This window comes from Nannobrachium achirus (assembly GCF_963921795.1).
Source record: "Nannobrachium achirus genome assembly, chromosome: 3".
Taxonomy (NCBI): Eukaryota; Metazoa; Chordata; class Actinopteri; order Myctophiformes; family Myctophidae; genus Nannobrachium; species Nannobrachium achirus.
This window is the reverse complement of record NC_137812.1, coordinates 27,766,284-27,789,717: the sequence shown is the minus strand read 5'-3', so window position 1 is coordinate 27,789,717 and position 23,434 is coordinate 27,766,284. Positions and strand designations below refer to the sequence as shown.

At 42.2% G+C, this 23,434-nt stretch overlaps 1 protein-coding gene across 1 annotated transcript in view; it reads left to right on the top strand.

The window, feature by feature from the left end:
- Positions 1-804: 804 nt before the first annotated feature.
- col9a1a (collagen, type IX, alpha 1a) overlaps positions 805-23,434 on the top strand; it is a gene marked incomplete at both ends in the record, with an annotated part of 34,787 nt that continues 12,157 nt past the window's right edge. The window contains 21 exons of the mRNA XM_080722491.1: positions 805-879; positions 1,436-1,510; positions 1,817-1,855; positions 1,986-2,048; positions 10,555-10,608; positions 11,592-11,627; positions 12,150-12,173; positions 13,503-13,556; positions 13,716-13,769; positions 15,128-15,160; positions 16,579-16,635; positions 17,278-17,331; positions 18,231-18,284; positions 18,415-18,468; positions 18,595-18,648; positions 18,764-18,817; positions 19,470-19,523; positions 19,757-19,810; positions 20,564-20,617; positions 20,719-20,763; positions 20,872-20,925. Of these exons, the coding sequence (XP_080578617.1) occupies positions 805-879; positions 1,436-1,510; positions 1,817-1,855; positions 1,986-2,048; positions 10,555-10,608; positions 11,592-11,627; positions 12,150-12,173; positions 13,503-13,556; positions 13,716-13,769; positions 15,128-15,160; positions 16,579-16,635; positions 17,278-17,331; positions 18,231-18,284; positions 18,415-18,468; positions 18,595-18,648; positions 18,764-18,817; positions 19,470-19,523; positions 19,757-19,810; positions 20,564-20,617; positions 20,719-20,763; positions 20,872-20,925 (1,095 nt within the window). The remainder of the gene's footprint in view (positions 880-1,435; positions 1,511-1,816; positions 1,856-1,985; positions 2,049-10,554; positions 10,609-11,591; positions 11,628-12,149; positions 12,174-13,502; positions 13,557-13,715; positions 13,770-15,127; positions 15,161-16,578; positions 16,636-17,277; positions 17,332-18,230; positions 18,285-18,414; positions 18,469-18,594; positions 18,649-18,763; positions 18,818-19,469; positions 19,524-19,756; positions 19,811-20,563; positions 20,618-20,718; positions 20,764-20,871; positions 20,926-23,434) is intronic.

Sequence of the window (23,434 nt, the reverse complement as noted above, 5' to 3'; positions counted from 1 at the left end):
GATTAAATCCACAAGGCCAATTAATTAATTGAAATGAATTTCCTGTGTAAATAAGCCAAGTGCTTTTCTAGGATCTCCTTTTAGTTGACCTTGTACTGTACCTTTTCTTGCAAACTTCTAATAAAGTCTTCAATCAATCAAAGGCCGCCGCCTACTTAGATACTACAAAAGTATCAGAATATGGTATTTTCAGTATTTTAAATACCGTAGGCTACCCAACTATAGGCTGAAACGAAAAGTTAAGTCACGATTATTATTATTATAGTATTAGTATTATTAGCAGCAGCAGCAGGAATATACGTAGAATTGTACTATTATTGAGTCATTCCCAGCAACTAGGCTAGCCTAAAGGTTTTGCCACTTTTATTGTATTTGGAATAAGTCTGCAGGAGGAGGAGGCAGGCCAGGGCAAATAACGGTCCATTTGGTTCCATATCATATCATTTGTACACTGCCAGAGACAAATTGATAAGGGCTCCTTGAAATTAAAAACGTTTCAGAACCAACCACTGGGCAGTGGGCACTGGTTTTGTAGGGTTATAGAAGTAGGCTGTAGGCCTAGATGCTAGCAGAGCCCACCCTCGTGTAGAAACTCACTCCCCCAGAAGCACGCACCTTCAGACCCTCCTCCAACCACTGTGCAGCGATGGAGCGCCTCATGAATAAACATGAGTGTTTATAGTACATCGTACCTTTCCAGTGCGCGGTGGGGTTCAGTTAGGGGGATATTGACAGGTGCTCCGCGAACCCCAACTATCCGGGAAAAGGGAGTTTTTTGCGTCTTCCCCGTCGTTTAGGAAGACCATGGCTGGCGCCAGGATCTCCCGGGAGTCTTTGTTGGTGATTTTATTGCAAATCATCCTAATTTGCTCCGCTCAGGTAAGTGATAAATTGTTCTCTAATTCAGCTCTGTTTTTTTTATTTTTATCCAAGAGTTTGTTAGTTTTGTTCTGTGGGCTAGTTGTTTAGGCTACTGTATCAACCATAATAGCCTATAGCATTATGTAAACTGCTAATTCTAGATTTAATATACATGTTCAATAGCCTATATCTATCCATCCATACATACAGTATGCCATCCTTGCTAAATATATATTTTTTTTGACAGAAAAAGAAAAACTCCCTTGTGTGATATCTTTAATACATTTGGAACTCAAAACAGGAATGTATCCTCTCAGTGGACATATGTATCCAATGAGACTAAACCAACAGTTAATCTCGGCATGCAGTTAAGAGTTCCTCAACTATAATGGGATAATAGCATGCCTTTAGTTCATATTTCATGACCTTATTATTTCTAGCACCATGGCTGCTCCCACACAAAGGGGCTTTGTGTGAGCTATACTCTTTGCGGACCACCAGCCCTGGTTTAAGGATGGATTACAGCAGAAAATGATGATTTTATTTTGGGGTTGTTTTTGTTGTTTATCTGCAGAGGGGCCCCGTTGGTCCCAGGGGTCCTCCAGGACCGGCAGGAATAGCTGGGGTACCTGGCGTAGATGGCATTGACGTGAGCTGAATTTATTTATTTTCTCATGAGATATATCTATCAAAGCTGGGGTCAGTATCCATTTCAGTACGATCAAATCCCAAATAACGTCAAGATACTGTTTATTAGTCAGTCAATAGAGCATTCATTGACAAATATTTAATTTACGGTTTTAATAGTTCCATTTAGTTGATTTTGAATATTCCGCTTCCTGAATGGTTTACATAAAATAATTCATTGACACCAGCTTTGTTATTTATGACCATTATGTCTTTACTGCTTCATAAAGATTTAATTAAAAAAGTAACGTTCGTAAAATGTTTTCAGGGTGAGACAGGAGATGACAACTTTGTAGAAGGCGGACCTGTGAGTGGAATTTTTTTCCCTGCATTATTATTCTCACATGCATGAACAGATGATTACTGTTAAAAAAGTAAAAAAAAAAAAAGGAAATATATATATATTTTTGACCAAAAAATGAACATTGTGATTCCAGGGCCCAGATGGTGAGAATGGCAGTGACGGAGCTCCTGGCGCAGCGGGCCTCCCAGGCGCAGACGTAAGTTTAACACCAGGGTAACGTCCTGGGAAATCAAAACTAAGTCATTTCTATTCTGTTTTTTATTGCTGTTTTCTATTCTAAAGGCAATTTGGTAAACCAGTCTCAACCAACCATATAATGGATGAGTCCTTCTATTAGTTCACTGGGGATGAGGAAAGATTGTGTGGAATCACTGTAGTATCTGAATACAAGGACTCGAGATATGCACATCTACGACTGGGAAAAGCAGTTTATCTTGGCCGCAGAGCAAAAGAGTTGAGGAAAAAGGTCTTCTTGAATACATCAATAATATTTAGGTGGGTGAGTAGTGTGCCTCAAATAGCTTCCTGACAGAAACAGAAGTCTTTTTGTATAAGGTAGTGGGGGTTGCTGGGCCTGCGGCATGCAGGGGGGGGATCAAGTGCCCAGGGATGGCTGACAGGAAAGAGCTGTATGCTGGTAACGGCTGGCTGTGCAAAATGGACCCAGTGTGTGCTGAGGTCCTGAGTGAGTACAGACTGAGTACAGCCTGGTTAAAATGAATATGCAGTTGGAAAGAAGTAGTGTGTGAACTGCTGTGCACAGTGTGCAGTCCAGAGAAATTTGATGGACATGTTTGTCCATGGTATCCTCATGCTTTTCTTTTCTTCTTTTACTTTTGATCCCCAGTGGCAATATTAGTGCCGTGTTGAAAGGAAGCTGTAATCTTGGAATGTTTCATTTGATTTGTTTTCATGCACTTTGGCTGCTAAGACCTCTGAATGGTCAGAATGCAAGGCAAAAGCTGTTAATATGTGGTGGTTGATACTACTAGGGAGGGCCTGTGGAAGGACCGCCCTCTTTCACAATACTGCTGTGTCTTCATTCATTCATCTTTTACACTGTGATGTGTAAATGCTGACCACAAATAGCATAGATTATGCTATTTTAACTTTTTTTGGAAGACATTATGAATATGCCAATAATTTAATTCACAAAGTATACTGTTGATTCCAGGTTGAAAGTGGTTAAGGGATCACAGTCACTCTCCATCCAGTAGTACTACTTCCAGTAGTTTAATTGAAATGTCATTCACATTTGTTGTCTTGTATGAATTCCAACTTGTATCAGCAGTAAAAGAAAAAAGAAGGGGCCTACTTCTGGCAAGATATTCAAAATCACATGATGTAGGTGTTTAACCTATGTTCTTTTATGTAGTAGTGCAGTACAGTTTTCAGCAGGAGGCATTATGCACTATGCCATCATTCCCCGATGACTGCAGAGCATTTGGAGGTATATAGTCTATCTATGACATCAGTACTGTGCTGTCAGTACTGTGACGCCAACACTGGGAGGTCAGTGGAGGTACTGACGGACCTGACTATTTATGAAGCACCAACTTGGGGATCTCTATATATGGGCATAAAGGATGTGACAGACAGATTGACACACACACACACACACACACACACACACACACACACACACACACACACACACACACACACACACACACACACACACACACACACAGAATTATAGATATAGGTGTTCCCATCCTATTGACAAAGAGGTATACAGTATGTTGTGTACAGTATATGAGACTATCCCTGTTGGCTGCTTGTTGCTCTTACTGTAATTTAATTGATTGTTTTCATTTTTATTGGGATGTTTCTAGCATTTCGTAGAAAAAACCTTACAGGGACAATGAGTGTGCAGTGTGCACACGTTTTTCATGAACTGAAGGCATGAAAGTATAGCAAATTATCCAGCTGTGAGTCCTGAATGTACAATTGTACAATGGGCTTCTTTATCAAATGATCCTGACCTGCATAGTCATCTATTCCAGTTATTTTGTCCCCATCTCCCCTATGGAGCTTTACATAAACATGAAATCACACAGGTTGCTGGGCTAATTCAGTCATGCAGGGTTAAATGTCCCAAGGCATTGGAATTAGAGTTGAGTCTTGAAATGTCTCCAATTTAAAAAGGGATGAAATCTTAGGCTGATTTTGTAGCTTGTATTTCAAGTTCAGGATAAAAACTACAGCAGTAAAAATTGTCAAGCTGCATTAAACTGCACTTCTATGGCACATCATGATATAAGTAATACAAATACTAATGTTATTAGCTGCCAATTGCGTCGTTTACAACCCTGCCATGTTTATAACCTGCTGTAGTTTTATACCTGAATTGGAGAACATCATCAAAATCAGCCAGGGTTTCATGTGCCTTTAAGTTTCACTGCTTGTTACTTCATTTGGCCTCTGGTCATGTATTTTTTTAAATGTCTCAATTCATTGAGCAGTTAAATATGAGGCTGTGTAAAGTTACCAGAACTTGTAGGCCTATATTTGGCAATACCTTCTATTAATTATTTCCTTTGTGTCGCATTTGCGATTGGCTGCAAGATCAGCGATGGCGGGTCTTCACTCAGTAGAGCCAGTAGAAGCTTTAGAAGCATACCCTACTTGCAAAAACGCATAACATGGCAATTGAAAGAAGCCTTAAAACTAGCGACTGAAAGCATAAATTATTTATGATAATGATGACAATGATTTCTCCAGTCCAGTCAAATCCCCATTGTAATCAATGGCGTGGTCATTATTCTGCAGCCAACCGGAGGGGAAATAGAAACACCTACTATAGGCCATTAACGAGAATTGCAGGGAATTCGGCACGAGAGCGTGTCAATATTTCGACATAACATTTGTTCAACATTCCATTTGTTTGACGCGGATGAATGTTAACCTGGTGAAATTCTAACCTGCCAATACTGGTGCTAATGCTAACCTGGTGAATATTAACCACTATGCCTAGCTGACCCAAACCCTTTCCCTAACCTAAGTAAAACTGTGCCTAAACCTAACCCTAACCTTAGTCGAAATAATGACGCATAGAAACAGCGAGAATTTCCCATTCACTTCATTATTGGCTTCATTTTAAAAACTGGATGCAAACAAACACATAACAAACAAACACACAAATGACCGGGCCAATCAGTGACTGCGTTACACTGTTCAGTTGAAAGGCAGTCACTGATTGGCCCGGCATGTTCTGATTTCTCATACTCGCTCCCTATGGCCCGAAGTCCAGACTGATACTGTGGAGGAACGTGTGAGTGAATCCATGATATCAGTCTGGCTAATGCCATGCTAGCAGAATGGGCCCCTCTTGCAAACTAAGCCAATGGGAATGGAATCTGAAACATCTGACTTGATCACATGACTCCAGAGATATTGTGCACCTATTTGCATGACTTTTGGACAAAATTTGTAGGAGTAGAAGCAAAAAGTGTGTTTAGAAGAAAACACATCCAAGGAACCCAGGGGAATCTGTTTTTGATTGTATGGCATAGTTCAAGAGTTAGGCCAAAATGTTAAGTGACCTGCTATAGCGTCACCTTATTTGCCTACTAGTAGTGTGAACGATACATTTCACACCGTTTGGTCCAGTGGTGCCGTGGCAGAGATTAGAGTCACTCAGACACACACACACCCAGACGGACAGGGGTGAAAACATAGTCTCCGCCTCCTGATCGTTCTGGCCTGGCGGAGTAAACTATATTTGGGGAAAGTGAAAAATTGTCTTTCTCACTCCCTTCTAGGAACAGCAGAAAACAATGTGTGAAATTTTTCATTTTATATTCCTGAGCTGAGTATTTTATAAATGTCCATATCGTTCAGAATTATTTTTTGTTCATGAGCTGTCCAGCCGGCTCTCATAGACTCTAATGTTATTCACCGAACTTCCGGTGCGAGTTTTGCCACCAAAACTCCCTTCATATACAGTCAACATCTGTGTGCATTTTTGAGACCATTGGTCAACCCACTGAGGAGAAAAATAGTCTCTATATGCACAGCAGCCATAGTCTTTCTTCACAGGTCTTATACCTATTGTGCTTATTAAGGCCCTATTCCATTTAGTGTTGCACAATTTCAAGGACCCCTATAACTCTGAGAGTGTTCAAATGGAACCAAATGGTCCCGTTCCCGGCATTCGTACACTCTCAGAGTTAATAATAATAATAATAATAGCTGTGATTTATATAGCGCTTTTCTTAGTACTCAAAGACGCTTTACAATACTAAATTGTTTGTGTGTGTGCATGTGTGTGTAAGGCAGGTAAAAACAACAACTTTATTAGGAAAAAAAGAAAAAAAATACTAGGATAAGATAAAAGATACAGTAGAGAACAATAAAACATAAGTATGGTCCGAGATCAGCTGGGGAAGGCAATTTTGAATAGGTGAGTTTTCAGGGCGGTTTTGAAGGAGGGGAGGGAGGGGGCATCTCTGACGCATTTGGGGAGTTCGTTCCAGAGGGTGGGGGCGGCCACTGAGAACGCCCTGTCTCCCCAGGTTCGGCGGTTAGCCTTTGGGACCTCGAGGAGGCCAGCCTCTCTGGACCTGAGCGCCCGGGTGGGGACATATGGCTGGAGGAGGTCGGAGAGGTATGTGGGGGCCAGGTTGTGCAGTGCTTTGTAGGTGGTGAGGAGTAATTTGAAATGGATCCGTTGTTTTACGGGCAGCCAGTGGAGGTCATGGAGGATGGGTGTGATGTGGTCTCTGGAGCGGGTGCTGGTGAGTAGGCGGGCGGCAGAATTTTGGATATATTGGAGTTTGTTGAGTGAGTTGGAGGTGATGCCATAGAGTATGCTGTTGCAGTAGTCGAGCCGGGATGAAATGAAGGCGTGTATGAGGGTTTCAGCAGCAGAGAAGGTCAGGCAGGGGCGGAGACGGGCGATGTTGCGGAGGTGAAAAAATGCAATTTTGGTTACGTTATTGATGTGGGGGAGAAATGACAGGGTGGGATCGAAAATGACTCCTAGGTTGCGAATGTGGGTGGAGGTTTTGACTGAGGTGCCGTCGATGTTGAGTGTGAAGTCCTGGGTGGAGCGGGTGAGGGTGTCGGGGCCGATGATGATTATTTCTGATTTATTGCAGTTGAGTTTTAAGAAGTTCTTTTGCATCCAGTTTTTAATATCTGTGAGGCAGTTGGTGAGGGTGGAGTGGGTGGCTGCGGAGATGGTTTTGGTGGAGAGGTAAAGTTGGGTATCGTCAGCGTAGCAGTGAAATTGAAGGCCGTGGTGGTGGAGGATCTGACCGAGGGGAAGTATGTAAATTGTGAAGAGCAGGGGGCCGAGCACTGAGCCCTGGGGGACACCATGGGTGACTGGAGCAGTGGAGGAGGTGCAGTTATTGATGGATATGTAATGCTGGCGGTCTGAGAGGTAGGACGTCATCCATGAAAGTGCTGAGCCGGATAAACCAAGGGAGGAGTGGAGGCGTGATATGAGGATGGAATGCTGGATGGTGTCAAAAGCTGCACTGAGATCGAGGAGAATGAGGATGGAGAGGTGACCAGTGTCTGCAGAGCGGAGGATGTCGTTGGTGACCTTGAGTAGTGCTGTTTCTGTACTGTGGTGTGAGCGGAAGCCGGATTGGAAGGTTTCGTAGAGGTTGTTGGTGGATAGGTGGGCTTTTAATTGTGAGGCGACTGCACGTTCCAGTATTTTTGAAAGGAAGGGAAGGTTGGAGATGGGGCGGTAATTGTTGGGGGTGTTGGGGTCAAGGCCGGGTTTCTTGAGGATGGGGGTGATGGCAGCCAGTTTGAGAACAGGGGGGACAGATCCGGTGGACAGGGAGGAGTTAATTATCTTGGTTATCAATGGTGTGAGTGAGGGGAGGCATGCAATGACGAGGGAGGACGGGATGGGATCAAGGGGGCAGGTGGAAGGTTTCATTCCGGAGGTTATGGAGGATAGGTCGGATGTGGTGATCTCAGCAAAGGCAGTGAGTGGGTGGTTGCTGAGTAGGGGGGGGTCCTGATCGGGGGGAGGGGGGATGGTGGGAGAGGAGGTGGCCAGTTCAGCGTGGATAGTGTCGATTTTTGATTGGAAAAATGAGAGAAATGATTCGCATTTGCTGGTGGTGAATGAGGTGGTGGTGTTGTCCATGGGTTTGAGAAGTTTGTTTATTGTAGTGAAGAGTGTCTTGGGGTTATTGCTGCCGGATTGTATGACGGAGGAGTAGTGGGCGGTGCGTGCTTTGTTGAGTGCATCTCTGTATAACTGTTGGTGGGCTTTGTGGATGTCCGAGTGAATGGTGAGTCCGGTTCTCTTTGCTAGCCGTTCAAGCTGACGGCCCTTGGCTTTAAGTTGGCGGAGATGGTCAGTGTACCAGGGGGCGGAGTGAGTATAGGAGACGGATTTGGTTATTGTGGGGGCGAGCTGATTGAGGCAGGAGGAGAGTGTGCAGTTGTAGCTGTTTACCAGGTCTGTGGGGGAGATGTTTTGGGTGGGGGTGTGAGTGGGGATGGTGTCAGTGAGTAGGGTGGAAAGAGAGGAGGGGTGGATGGATTTGATATTCCGAAATGTTATGGAGCGCTGTTACACATGCACCCTTTTTGGGGCCAGCAGCAGAGTGTTTCCAGTGAGCCAACATGCACAATATCAGCACCCTGTTTGACCAGAATGGAACAGAGCCTTAATTAGTATGGTAACACATGTGAAAGAAGGAAGAGGCCCCATTTCTTTCCAATATGGCTGCCACAAAGTTTCACAGTGCACTGAGCTGCCACTATGAGCCTGCTCACTGCTGAAGGAACTCACAATGTCAAACATGGACAAGATTCATGCATGGTGCACAGCAACCGAGGCATTGTGAGCTTGTCGCGTTTTGTGACCTCTTTCTTTTATGATTTACTTGCGCTAGCAGAGCGCGCAAGTACTGTGTTCGGTGCCGTCTGTTTCCGGCCGCCTTTAGCCAATGAGGGACCAGCATTTTTGGTGACGTCACCGTCAATTAGTGCGTCGTGATATAAATGGCTGGAAGTGGGTGAAAGTGGGTGGAGGTGGGTGAAAGTGGGTGGAGATGGATGAAAGTGGGTGGAGGTGGATGAAAGTGGGTGGAGGTGGGTGAAAGTGGGTGGAGGTGGATGAAAGTGGGTGGAGGTGGGTGGAGGTGGATGAAAGTGGGTGGAGGTGGGTGAAAGTGGGTGGAGGTGGATGAAAGTGGGTGGAGGTGGGTGGAGGTGGATGAAAGTGGGTGGAGGTGGATGAAAGTGGGTGGAGGTGGATGAAAGTGGGTGGAGGTGGGTGAAAGTGGATACGAGGTGGGTGAAGGTGGGTGGAGATGGTTGGAGGTGGGTGGAAGAAGAATGTGGGTGAAGGTTGGTGGAGATGGGTCAGTACAAAGGCAGGGCCTTTAGCCAATGAGGGAGCAGCATTCTTGTGACGTCACCACCAGTGCGACCTGATATAAGTGCCAACTTGCCCACCCACATACAGACAGCACCGAACAGCACCGCTCGGTAGGGATGGGTATCGTTCACCTTTTAAACGATACAATACCTTTTTCGATACCTGGGAATCGATACGATACCTTTTTCGATACCATTTTCGATACTTTTTATTTATTATTATTATTATTATAATTATTATTTTCCTTTTTCTATGGGCTATTTTATAGACGTTGGATCATTATCATAATAATAAACATTATAGGCTATTCTCGGCTATTTTCACAGTAACGAGTGTAGCCTACTAAAGCAGTCATTAAACTTTCAGTAGCCCAACTGTTACAGATGCGACTGGCAAGGGGTGCATTCAAAAGTATCGAAACAAGGTATCGTTCGTTTTTACGTGAACCGATACTCGATAGTATCGACGTCAGTGAATCGATACCATTAAAAGTATCGCCGACGATACCCAACCCTACCGCTCGGAGTACTTTTGCGTACTCTGCTAGTCACACTTGTCGTTTTCTTCGGAAAGTGACTATGAGAGCACAAGGTGCAAGTTGGCAATTTGACAGAGTGCAGTCTAGTTCAGTGTTTCTCAACCTTTTCACACCAAATTCCACCTCAGAAAATATCTGTCCAAAATGTCTCACCACCACCATAATACAAGTGCATAGACCTATCCCATCCTATTCCGCTATGCACAAGCCAATAATTTGATGATCGGGTCATCGGTCAATATAGGACGACTCCGCCCGTCATCAAATTATTGGCTTAGGATGTAACAAAAACTAAAACATCACTATGAATTCAAGGCTTCATGGGGTGTGTAACCTATAGAAACAAGTCATTTTTTGTGAACTACTCCTTTAACTGCAGTTGCCAAACAATGCCACAGACACTGAGACAGACACTTTTTCAACCAAGTGCTTGGTCAGAACTACCTGTAGTATAATATAATTATTTCACTCCACTTTTGTATTTTTTCTTATTTTTTGGGAGAGTCCTCTGTGGCTCAAGTACCACCAGTCACCACCAGTGGTACATGTACCATAGGTTGAGAACCACTGGTCTAGTTGACAATTTGGCCAATGTTTGACCGTTTTTTATTATATAGTTTGTTGATTCCTTTTGATACAGTAATTGTCTATTTCTTTTCTTTTTTGAGTTATTAAAATGGTCACTTAACTGTCATTTGCCGCCCCCCCCCCCCCCTCCACACACAGACACTCATTTGTACTATTGGGTGTATATAAAAATCTATCTAAAATGTGTGACATGTTATGATTTTGTTTTCTCTTTAGGGACCTGTAGGACCCTCCGGAGAGCCTGGCCCAGATGGTCCACAAGGGCCAAAAGTAAGTTGAATTTTATCGCCTATACTGGAAAGGCCAATAATAGAACAATTACTGTCAAATGACTGTAAATTCTTTTAATCAATGTATGAAATTGTGTGAAATTAACAGCTTGATTGTTTTCATTACATGTAATACCAACTGTCTTAATGATCTGTCCCATTCTGAACATGGCACTTTGATCTTGGTATCTGATCCTCCTATAAAACCCATATTTCACTATAAAGGCTTGGTTCTAGACTCTAGAGGCCATTGCCCCCAACAGCTGTAGTTTTTTAAGTCTGTAAAAACATGTGGAAAAACAGTGGAGTATTCCATTTAACAACTGTATTACAGTAGGTTTAGAACCACTGGACTGTATGTATACTTGTAAGTGTTAGGAAGAATTGATGTGTCACACAGTAGTCCTTACCCTGCCTGCAGTGATGTGTGGAAGGGTCATGTAATCTCCTGCTGTGTGTCCATCCGTCTGTGTGTCTGTGGGCAAATTAACTTGATAATGGGCCGGCGGATTAAACTTGGTGGCAAATGTACTCTTATGTACAGTACTCGTACACAAGGTGTAACAATAAAGTAAACAGTGGGAATAGTCATTATAGGCTTCCCCACAAGGGATGATTACCGTTTAGGGTTGAAAAGGTCAAAGGTCACAGACAAAGGTCAAGATCAAAATGATCTTATCCCAGGCACAGACACACAGGCATCAATCATGAGGGCGTCCCACACCGACCTACATGGACTTACTGAAGAAAGATGCTGAAGGGCAGAGACCGGAAAGTACAGGGCGGCTCACCAGATGTATGGATGATCAAGATGCCTTGAAAGGCCGCTGGAGGGCTCGTACAAGGACGACCAACAGAGAGAGAGAGAGAGAGAGAGAGAGAGAGAGAGAGAGAGAGAGAGAGAGAGAACGGACACACTCTAGGTAGTTGGGATCATGCAGGGTTTGCTCCACTAGTTTAAATTAATTGATGTTTTGTTTGCAGGGTGAAACTGGTGAGGCTGGACCTGTTGGAGAGATTGTAAGTTGCACATATCATCCTGTTTGTTAACCAGTGGTGGAAAGTATCAAAGTACATGTACTCAAGTACAATATTGAGGGTTTTTTCTTTCTTTCTTTTTTTTTTTTTAACTTTATTTGAGTATGTCCAATTCTCTATACTCTGTGGTACAGCGTGCCCAGTGGTCTAGGAAATTATTGAATCTCAAGACTATCATTTTAGGAACAACTCAAGATTATTGTTCCAATCATTTATGTACCTTGTGTATTTGTCTTTATTTGTTACAATTTTCTTACCTTTATTGATTTACATTTAAAGGGTTGTCTGTTCACAAGATCCTTATATAGATATATATTCTTTGTTTCCTATTATGTAATTCAACAGGTAGATTTATTATGTAATTCAACAGGTATATTCTACATTACATTCAACAGTGTTTTTATTTGGGAGGGGGGAGGGGGGTTCAGTGTTTTGTTTCCAAACCAACACATTCAAATATCATTCATTACATGCTTACCATGATTTGTCTCCTGTCTCCCACAGGGCGAGGGAACTGACGGCCTCGATGTAAGTACTTCCTGGATATTTTGTGTCACACTTTTAAAGTTTTCTTTTTTTTTTTCAATGTTGAAAATTGAAGCGTCGCGTTAGTTTATGCAGGACACGGGAGTCGCCCCGCCCAGCTGTAGTCCTGTTCTCATTCCTCATTCTCATATCTGCTGGTCATTAACGTCACATGACTGTAATTGTCTGACTAAGTTACATGTCTGTGTATTATTAAGCTCAAATACTGTGATTTTGACTGAAGAAGTTACATGTCAATGTATTGCTATTGTTCTGTAATTGTATCCCTATGAGGGGTATTGCTTTGCGTTCCCTGGTTTTGCTTATCATGCTCAAAAAGCATGCACAAAATTCAGGGAACATCTCTGATGTTAAAGGTGGAGCCCTTTAACGCCAAGATTAACTCTATTCCATTTATGCAGTAAATGGTTAAAGTTATACTATGTAACTTTTTTATAAAACAAATCTTAAAGTTGTCCTAACTATTAAATCGCTAAGGTTTTAGAACACCCACTCCGTTAATTTCAGCCCCTAAAGCCTTCTGTAAATATGTTTTCTATGATCCTGGCCGGGGTCCGGATTTCGCGGCAAAATTACGTCATCTGCATCATCTGTATACGTTGTGTATACGTTGGCCAATCACATCGCGGATCATACACACATGATACACTACCGGCCAATCACAGCGTGTCTTGCCGTCTCTTCAGGAAGTAGCCTCCCTCAGCAAAAGTGTTTACGATGGTGAAGGATTCTTGCCTCTTACTCTCCAAATCCTGGTCAGAAAATTACGTTCTACCCCTCTACGGATTCGTATCGGTCGCGGTGGGTCCCGCCGTGGTTTGCGGCCCCGCTCCGGTGGTCCGCGGCGACACCGGGCGAAAAACGGATCTGTGTGCAACATACTAAGCCCAAGTCAAGTCACAAGTCCTGAATCTTGCGATGTACAGTATCCACAAGTTTCCGCGGGAGTTTACTGGAGACTATCAGGACCAAACTTCCGGGTTTAACAGCAGACATGTATACAAGCTCACGTCGCGTCGCAGATGCAACCCGTTGTGAGCTTGTAAATCGGCGGCGGAACCTCGGTGCAGACGTTTGCGCAATGCACTATGGGGCGTAGGAAACTCGTGGATACATATGAGAAAAACGGCCGAAAAAAGCAATACCGCTACTGACCACTAGTTTAGCAACATTAAATCTGCTTTGATGTGGGTGTTCCTGACTAAAGTGCACATTCAGGAAAGTAAAATACACTAATAAATAAATGCTGCCTTCATTGCAATAGCGAGATGACTCATCAAGCTTTCTTGCTTCTTTGCTTGTTGTTTCCAGGGTATTCCCGGTACAGATGGGCTTCCGGGTGAACTTGGCAAAGTTGGATCTCCTGTGAGTAATTGCTGCTCTCTCCATCATGTTGAAATTCTTTCTCTCAATTTCATTAAATGATGAAAATTAGATATACTGTATTAATAATATTATAACAATAGCTATTATCACTTTGTATAATATTAAACATGTTTTCATTTGACTCATGGTCGCTTACAGGGAGCAAGAGGAAAGAGAGGTCCGGTTGGTCTTCCCGGCGCAGCTGGGCCCAGGGTAAATATCTATCTATGTCTGTAAAGCTGTCAGAGATCCTGCCACTACACAACCCAACAGAGTGGCCCATCAACCATGTTTTAATGTAATGCATGTGAATGGAGGGCAGAGCTGTTTTCAAGTCATTTCAGACCAAGTGTCTATGTCCGGTTACAAATCATTTGAGACCAAGTTCAAGTCAAGTCTCAAGTCATTTTAGACAAGCCCAAGTCAATTCAAAAGAGAAAAGTCTGCACAACAGCATTGCTCCTAAGTGTTTCGTTTACTTTTAAACACTGAAAGAATTACATGGTAAAACGTTTTTTTGGCGAAAGATTATACCATGTAATTATTTCCATCAACAAACTGGATCTGTGTGCAACACACTAAGCCCAGGTCAAGTCACAAGTCCTGAATCTTGCGATGTACAGTATATACATAAGTCTAATAAGTTTCATGTCTCAAGTCTACACTCTGTGCATCTCTAACAGAGAACCTAATGTCTGAACACCCTCCAGAATTTCCTGCAAACCATGGGTTAAAACCTATAATTTGCAGGTCATTCTGGGTCTGGACAAAATGGAAAACCCCTGAGCTTGACCTTTGTGTAAAGATGGAAGAAAATGTATACACCAGTGGTGTAGTCTAGTTTTTCTTATTGCTGTATAGGTGTATACCTCAGGAGCACTGGATTTGACCAGGAGGTGGGGGGACGCAAATGTGAATATAAGATAACTGGGACATTTTGCAATGTGGGCCTGGTCTAGGGTTGAACTGGGCCCCTTTGCGAAGCATTATCTTTAGTAATTTAATTAAGTGTTGTATCTATGTCGTCTTAGTTAAGTATTATGTTTAATTACGCATGCATGAAATGGCTCAAGGCTTCTGCTTTAAAGAGTAAACCACATGCTACCACAGAAAATAAACACAGGATAACAAGTGATTAGGCCATGTGGTTACAGATGAGACAAATCCATTTTCCAATCGACATGACTGAAAAAGAATGGTCTTCCCTTTCTCAGTACTATAATTGTCTCATCTGGTATCTTGTTATCGGTGGTTTACATGTACAGTAGGCCTATTTGTAGCAACTTGGGACGGTACTTTAATTGGCTCCCACCAGTTGATATAGAACCATAGCATTCATGTTACGCGCTGTGCCAATCTACTATTTGTTGGGTTTCACCTTCAAACTGCCTCCTGGGTACACATGGATTTTGCAGTGATATTTCACGTTTTACTTTCTCAGTGTATACACCCATTGTACCCATTGACCCTGAATACGGTGCCAATGGTTGGCAATACACCAACTGTATGAGCTGCAGCTACTTAAGAGAATTCCAAGCAAGCCCAAGCTGTTTTTTATTGTTTCTTCCTAGGGGCCTCCAGGCGTGTGGGATGGGGAGGACCTGGTGAGTTTGACCCAAATGTAGTTATGGTCTGTGTGTGTCACTTTGATGTATTTAAACGTGAATCTCAGGACATGGCATGATGAACCACATTCAAATGAATGACATCACAACCGTGGTCAAGCTGTGCCCAATTAGCCTGGCTCCAGCCAATAGACCCGCCCACTCTCTGAGTGAACTGCATCTCTTGGTCTGGATGTGTCATATGACGTGTCTCTTGCTACCGAAAGCTTCTCAAACCGACCGAAACCGACCAATGAAATCAATGCAATGCGGAGGAGGGGCGCGTCTAACTTTTGAAAATCAACAGAAACAGTGGAGGGAGGGGTGGCTGCGTGGCTCACCAGAGTTCTTAATTGCTCCCTTTGAACTTCAAAAGGGCTCCGAACTGCAGTCATTGATTGAGCCATACAAGTGTCGAATAGCTCGTTAGTGATTCTCTCTAATCAATGAAACATCAAAGACAATGACCTGTTTGGTGCATGTCATTGAGGGGAGGAGGAGGAGGGAATGTTTTGTGTGCAAAAGTCAAACACAACCCCTCCCACCAGATCTCTTGTGATTGGGAATTTCAAATTTTAAATCCCCTCCCCTTTTCAATCAAATAGAATGGCCACAAGTTCAGACTCAAGCCCCAGCGTAGAGTCTGAAATCAGGCTAGTGCCCAATAAGCCTCCCGGACTTCACTTTACATTCCCTCATTTCCATACATTTGTAATACCGAATAATGAAAGTTTTTTATACAGACCCTTTGGAATATTGGAATGGTAGTCTTTCGGGATTATTTTGGAGGGACATTTGTGCCACAAATACATAAATATAAACCACAAAAAATACATGTATACATATATGAATGTCTTTATTGTGCTATGTATTTATTTGTGGTTTGTATCTATCTGTATCTATCTATCTATCTATCTATCTATCTATCTATCTATCTATCTATCTATCTATCTATCTATCTATCTTTCTGTCTGTCTGTCTGTCTGTCTGTCTGTCTGTCTGTCTGTCTGTCTGTCTGTCTGTCTGTCTGTCTGTCTGTCTGTCAGTCTTCAATCTTAAAATAACTGGTTAAAGATTAGGCACATTCAAAAGACTGAAAGCATTTCACAGTGCTTTGTGTGTACGTTGTTCAAATATTGTGTGGGTTTTGAAATATATTGCCGTTTATGAAATATGTTTTGGAAATATATGCATGCATTGATAAGAAAAATAAAATTACTACGCACAATACATATAGCACTCAAAGTTACAATTTGCTTACTATATGGCTATTCTAGTTACCATTTTCCTTTTGGTGATCATTATCATAGATATATATATCATGCCCATTATGCTAACAAGGTGAGCTACTGTCAGTAGAGCCCCCTAGTGGCAGGGCTCGTCCATGACCTCAAATAGGCTGACTATGTGTTTTTCAGTGCCCCAATGCCTGCCCCGCAGGTCAGCATGGATATTCTGGGCTACCAGGCATGAAAGTAAGTAAATAACATGGTTCTCAAAGTTACACAGGTCTGGTGGAAACCTTGTATGTCCAAAACCGTTAGTTTTGTATAAACATCTAAAAAAGTAAGTAAACTAGTGAATCTACAAGCACACAACACCTTGTTGTGTCCTTGTAGATCTGCCGTTTTCACTAGTTGTGTGCGACTGTCTTGTATGATGTAGCAGGGCTTTGCTTTACCAAAAAACGTACACATTTGAAACTTGGCGATACGAGGTTTCTGCCTGACAGTGACGATATACTCCTATATAATATGATGACCACAATGGAAACAAGCCTTCAGTGCTTTTTGCATTATCCTTTTAGCATTGTTGTATTGTACCTCTGTAATTTTTGCAAACTGTTAATAAAATATCCAATCAATCAATCCATCCATCCATCCACCCATCCACCCATCCACCCATCCATCCATCCATCCATCCATCCATGTTATATTATGTGATATTGACACATAATAGAGACACACAGACACCACATATGAATGAATACATATTATGGTATCATATCTGAACATTTTTGATTCATGCATTCCAGTGAACTTTGTGAATAACTTATTTTCTTTAAAAAATAGTTGATTACAAATGTGACTTAATTGGCATGTCTTCTCTGCATGTAGGGTCACAAAGGAGCCAAGGGTGAATCTGGTGAGCCTGGAAAACAAGGCCACAAGGTATTGTTTCACTCTCATCCTCAAAAGGCCTGTCCTTATTGAGGACATAACAGTCATTAAAAGTGAATAGTACAATGATGTCACCATAGGAAGTTATCTCCGACTACATTTACAATGACTGCAGTATCCGATACTACTAGATTATGATATATGAATAAGAAATTACCAAGTGTAGCCCCCATAGTTAGTACAGCCATGAAGGAGCCCACAACAGCCCTGCCAATCGGGCTCAGCCATATTGGCACGACCGTTTGTGCGTTGGTCTGGTGAGTGGGAGCCCCGCTTACGCGCATAACTACGATCTGGCGTTGCCGGTGACCAGAGAGGTGCTGTTGAGCAGCCTTGAAATGTACATGAACGCACACACCCAGAACACTCTTTTTCAAACGTACACATCTGTGTGCATTTGAACACATCTGTGTGCATTTGAACACATCCATGTGTATTTGAACAAATTGTCTAAAGTGTAAAGTCAATGAAGAGCAATCATGTTTTTTGAAGTAGCATCTTTAGCATCTTCAACCATTCTCCTTAAATTGGAGGCACAGAGGCATACTTGTATTAAATGAGAATATAATAATAATAATTGTTTAATAATCACATGTAATCAAACAGCTTAATCAAAATATATAAGGCCAGTAGATAGATTATTGCAGTCCATATAGGCAATGTAAATTCAGTCAATGACAAAATGTTTTGGGGTTTATTTTCTCAATTAAATATTTGAATTGCAGGAGACAGAGTGTGTGGATTGTCTTTGCATATAACTTGTAGGCTCAATAGTCATCTCATTCTCCTGTGCAACTGTCACCAACATCAGTCAGGTGTGTGAGGGACTCGCGAGTTGCAATCGAGAATATGAAAATATTAACACGTTTGGGTCACGTTCTCTCTTTAAGGGCGAGGAGGGTGACCAGGGAGAGATGGGTGAAGTGGGAGCTCAAGGACTACCAGTAAAATATTTTATTATTTTCTCTCAACAGTTATAATAATGCAATTTGTTTTGTCCTCATACAATCTCAAACATGTTAACATGATAATACGGTTCTGTCTCTCTCCCTTCTATCTGCTGAGTGATTTTAGGGTCCAGGTGGGGCAAGGGGCATCACAGGCATAGTGGGATCCAAAGGTGATCGGGTAAACAAGTTTACACCCTTACTTTCACACACAATCTCTTGGCATACCGTGTCCTGTTTGGAACAAAGGCGGTTGTGTGTGTGTGTGCGTTAAATCACTAATTTCACAAACTTCATACCAAAACAGGGACCTCGTGGAAAGTCTGGTGATGTGGGTCCTCAAGGTATCGTGGGTAGTTATGTAAGTGCCTGTTATGTTTTACTGATGTTGTTATGCCATTGTTATACCTCTGTCAAGCCCTCTCTGTGCTTTTCGATGGACGTCCTTTAAAATGGACTGTGGTCATTTTTTGTAGGGTGACGTGGGTCAGAGAGGAGTGGTAGGCGAGACCGGGCCAGCCGGAGGAGCAGTAAGTAAACAGTAAACAGTAAACAAGACATTAAGTCAAATGGACAAAAGACAATGCTAATACAATACTGTGCATTTAATGACGTCTTCAGACAAATATTTGAAAAAATAGCAACCATTCTCACGTAACCTTGTAACCACTTAATCTTGTTCTGTCAAGATTTCCTCTGAATGAGTGTAATTGATTGTGTGCATGAAATATGTGCAGTATTATGTACTTATTTATATGTGTGAGAGTTTAATTGTTTGATTGTAATTAATTATTAGTGTTGAACGGGATAAAATCCTGTCATATATCTTTGCTGTCGGGTGGAAACCTTGTATGTCCAAAACTGTTACTTTTCAGGAAATGGAACATCTTTCAGAAATAGTGAAAATTGTTTTTCAGTTCTTATGCTTGACATAGTGGTTCTCAAAGTGGATTCCAGGGATCTCTGTGGGTTCTAAATTGACCCATACAAGTCTGTAACTCTGACGGTGTACAAATGGAACCAAATGGACCCTAAGGTCTCCTCCCAAGGGGAGACCTTAACATTTGAAGGTTTGAGAAACACTGATGTAAATGACAGCGAAATGAGGTTTCCGCGCGACCTCAGTGATCGTTTTTACTGTAACTGTGATGGTATTACATTGTGATGCTCGGTGCTTTGCAGGGGCCGCGCGGTCCACCTGGAATCAGGGGTGTTCCAGGGCCCAAAGGAGAGCCTGTGAGTGACACAACACAATTGTTAGTGTTGAATGTGATAAAATACATCTGTCTGTCTGTCTGTCTGTCTGTCTGTCTGTCTGTCTGTCTGTCTGTCTGTCTGTCTGTCTGTCTGGATAGCCATGCATGTAGCTACTGTTTTGTGTTGTATTTGTAGTATCTGTCTGGGACAAGTATTTGTCAAACAAACACAGATTGTGTGGATGATGTCTCTGTTCTTTCGCTCATAAACAGGGCCTTGCTGGTCCAGACGGCCGTGAGGGAATTCCCGGCTTGCCAGGATCCAAGGTACTGTTCAGTTCAACTATTTGATTGACTTGGCTGTGAAGCGAGTATAAACGTATGGTATGATTGATTGATTGATTGATTATTTTATTAGACAAAAATGGAGAATGGTACAAGTATAGTCAATACAATTGAAATGTAGTACAGTACAAGTACAGTTAAACACCCTTTCTAAAAGGAACATCTCAAATAAGACCTTTTACGGTCTTTTTTACATTGAAAGCCCTCTGTATTTGGTTGCCACAAGCTCACAAACTCACAACGCCTCGCAGCGCGAGGCGTCGTGAGCTTGTAGATCGGCCATTTTCGGCAAAGAGCTTTGGTGTAGAGGGGAAAAAGAGCAGACTAAATACAGAGTGAAAGGTCAAGTTTTATAAGTATTGACGGTTCAAGTGGTTAAATATCTGAAAACACAAATTGACATGAATCCAAAATACTGATGATTGTGCTGTCAAAAGATGAAACTATATGGGTTGTGGGGGTCCTTGCTTCATCTCTCTCTCAACTAAGGGGTCCTTGGCCTGAAAACGTTGAAGACCCCTGGCCTAAGGATTTGAGAAGTGGGTTTGTGGGTGGAAGGTCCCTCGAGCAAGGCACTTTAAACCCCATTTACTCCACTGATGCTACTCAGTGGTCACCATTTTTTATAGTTGAAATGTATCTAGCTGCAAAGCAGAGCTGTGTTGAGTATGTATGACCTTGGATAAATAAAGGTTAAAAACAACTAATGCTATACTTGTTTCTATAATTATACAGAATATTCCAGGGAAAGATGGAGCTCCGGGCGATGCCGGCCTCCAAGGACTTCCTGTATGTATTACCTCTGACTGCAATACATCTCTGATTAAAACCCAGCAGTGTCAAGCTGTGTCTTCTGGACTTAACTGTGCCTAATGTGATTCTTTTTGTAGGGTTTGCCAGGTTCTTTTGGACAAAAAGGCACCAGTGGCGCGACGGTATGACATACATTTCTGCTTATAAAGTATGACATATTAACTAAGTATTAACTAAGTATATAAATAGTACAACATGGATAATTATTCTGTTCATATGTTCATCTCCAGGGTGTTACCGGGGATCCAGGTGTTGTTGGAGCAATGGGGTCTCCGGGGAAATCAGTAAGTATGGAGCAAGTTGAAACAACCTTCATGCTAGATGGGGCTTTCAGGTGGTGTCGAGATAAAACATTCATCCTGGATCAATGGGCCCGATTCACCAACCTACTTACGAACGTTCTTACGAAGAAATTTGTTCTTAGACCCTTTTAAGAAGTTTTTTAAGAAGATTTGGCATACACCAATGTTTTCTTAGCTGTGATTTGTTCTTATGTTAAGAAAAAATCTACGCACACTGTAGAGCACTCTTAGGGTGGCCTTTTAGTTCTTAAGTGTGACATGCTGTGCTAAAATAATTTATTCTTTAAGTTTCATCAATTCTACAGTTGTATGATAATATGATTTAAATCATCAAAATATTTGTATCATATCTTTAGAGCAGTGGTTCTCAAAGTGTGGTTTGGGGACCCCCAGGGGTCCTTTAGGAAGTTCCAGGGGGTCCACAGTAAAACAAGGAAGAGTTTTACCATTTTAACCCAGTTTTAAAATTTGTTTGAAAATAGCCGATCTACAAACTCACAACCGAACTCATTACCATTACAGCTTGTAGATCGGATATGTTTTAAACACTTTGATAAATCTTGAAAAATCTTCCCAGGCATAAAATATTTTCAGGTGGAGGTCTACAGAATGCATGTTAATTTGGGGGTCCTTGACATGAAAATGTTTAGAACCACTGGTTTACTGACTAGTTTTCAACAGGTCTGAAAATCCCAACCCAAAATGAGCCGGTTGAGTTGAAGCCCAAGCCCCATACTCAGCCAACCCCCCCCCCCCCCCCCCCCCCAAAACCCACCCCCCCACCCAACTCCCTACACCCTCACCCCCATATCTCAACAGCCACCACACACCCATTTTCATGTCCCCTTCCTACCTGAAAGCCCCCCTTGCACCATGCACCATATCACAACCACCACACCCCTACTTCCACCCCATTACAAGCAGCTGCTAACTTACAGCCCCTCTATACCCACCTACCAGCTTTCAGTAATACAATCTTTTATATCCACATGCCATTTCCAAACATGAAATATGGATAACATTATAATTTCAGCAAATGTACATTGATGTCTATAGTGAAATAATAAAATACATTCATTCATTCATTCATTCATTAAATACAAATAATTAGCTGTTCACTTCAGAAGTACCTCCACAAAAGTATTTTATTTTTAATGTTTGGAGTAGTGTTCCACCATCTTTACACTTTAGCCTAGACTTCATTCTCTCAACTTTATTTCTGTGAGTGATTTCTTGTTAGTTCTGTGTACAGCAATCAAACACAGGTGTGACTGCAGAGAGTGTCATGAAGTCGTGCCTTATATGGGGATTTGTGGGTGGCTCCCTATGGTAATAGGGATGCAAATTAGGATGTGTGGGGCGTCTACCTATGATAATTAGGATTACCTGGCACACCCCTTCAAGTTACGAGGATTGGCATTCATCATGATAAGAACATAGTTAAGAACAATTTTGCCTTCCTAAGAACGTTTCATGAATGTGACTGGACTTCACTTAGGAATTCACTTAGGAAGAAATTTAAGAACAAGTTAAGAAGAAAGTTAAGAACTTATTGGTGAATGAGGCCCAATGTTCCCAACCACCCTATTGGGGAGATCACAGTGGGGATGTGTCTGTTTAGAGGCAATCTCGGAACCCATCGGGGAAAAAAACCCCACATGTAACAAAAGTTTTAACTCATTCCCTGCCAGGCCCGATAGTCCCGAGATTATTCCAATGTCTTTCCCCGCCAGGCCCGATAGTCCCGAGAATTTAAAAAAAAAAAAAAAAAAAAAAAAAAATGTTTTTTCAAAAAAAAATTTTGACCCCAAAAAATGGAGTAGGCATGATAGCAATCGCGAAATTGCATGTTTAACCCCCATAGCAACCCCATCTTTCAAGCATGGCAGCCATTTTGGCAGCCATCTTTGTTAAACATAGTGGCTGTTATCTCATGAATGCCTGAACGGATTTCCATTCGGATTTTTTTGTTTGAAAGCTGTGAGCAATGTGGACACACGTGGTGCATTATCTAGGCATGGGTGTGCATGATCCGTGCACACCCAATTACATGGAAGTCTATGGAGACGAATGGCAGGTGGGAGTACGGAGGTATGTTAAAATGGCGGTCAATGTGTTAATAGCAAATATAGGTGATCTATTAAGTTGCAATGTGATATGTTGTGTCTGGATGCACCACGTGGATTCAAACCCACAATTTCCACGGTGGTGTGAAGGCACCTTACCACTGCACCACCTGACATGCCCCCTTTTGCCCATATATGGAGCTGACTGATTTGTTTGCACTTGATGCTATGATGACACATTGAGGTCAGACAACACGCTCCATATTTGGGTGTAGCTGCAATGGGAACTCGGACTCCTGATGTGGTTCGGCCCCGGTCCTTGATATAATACCAAAATGACATTGATTTGGTTCTGTGATGGTTTCAACATTGTGCCATGGTCACATGGTCATACTGTAGATGTCAGGCAGCATCTCTCTTGCTTA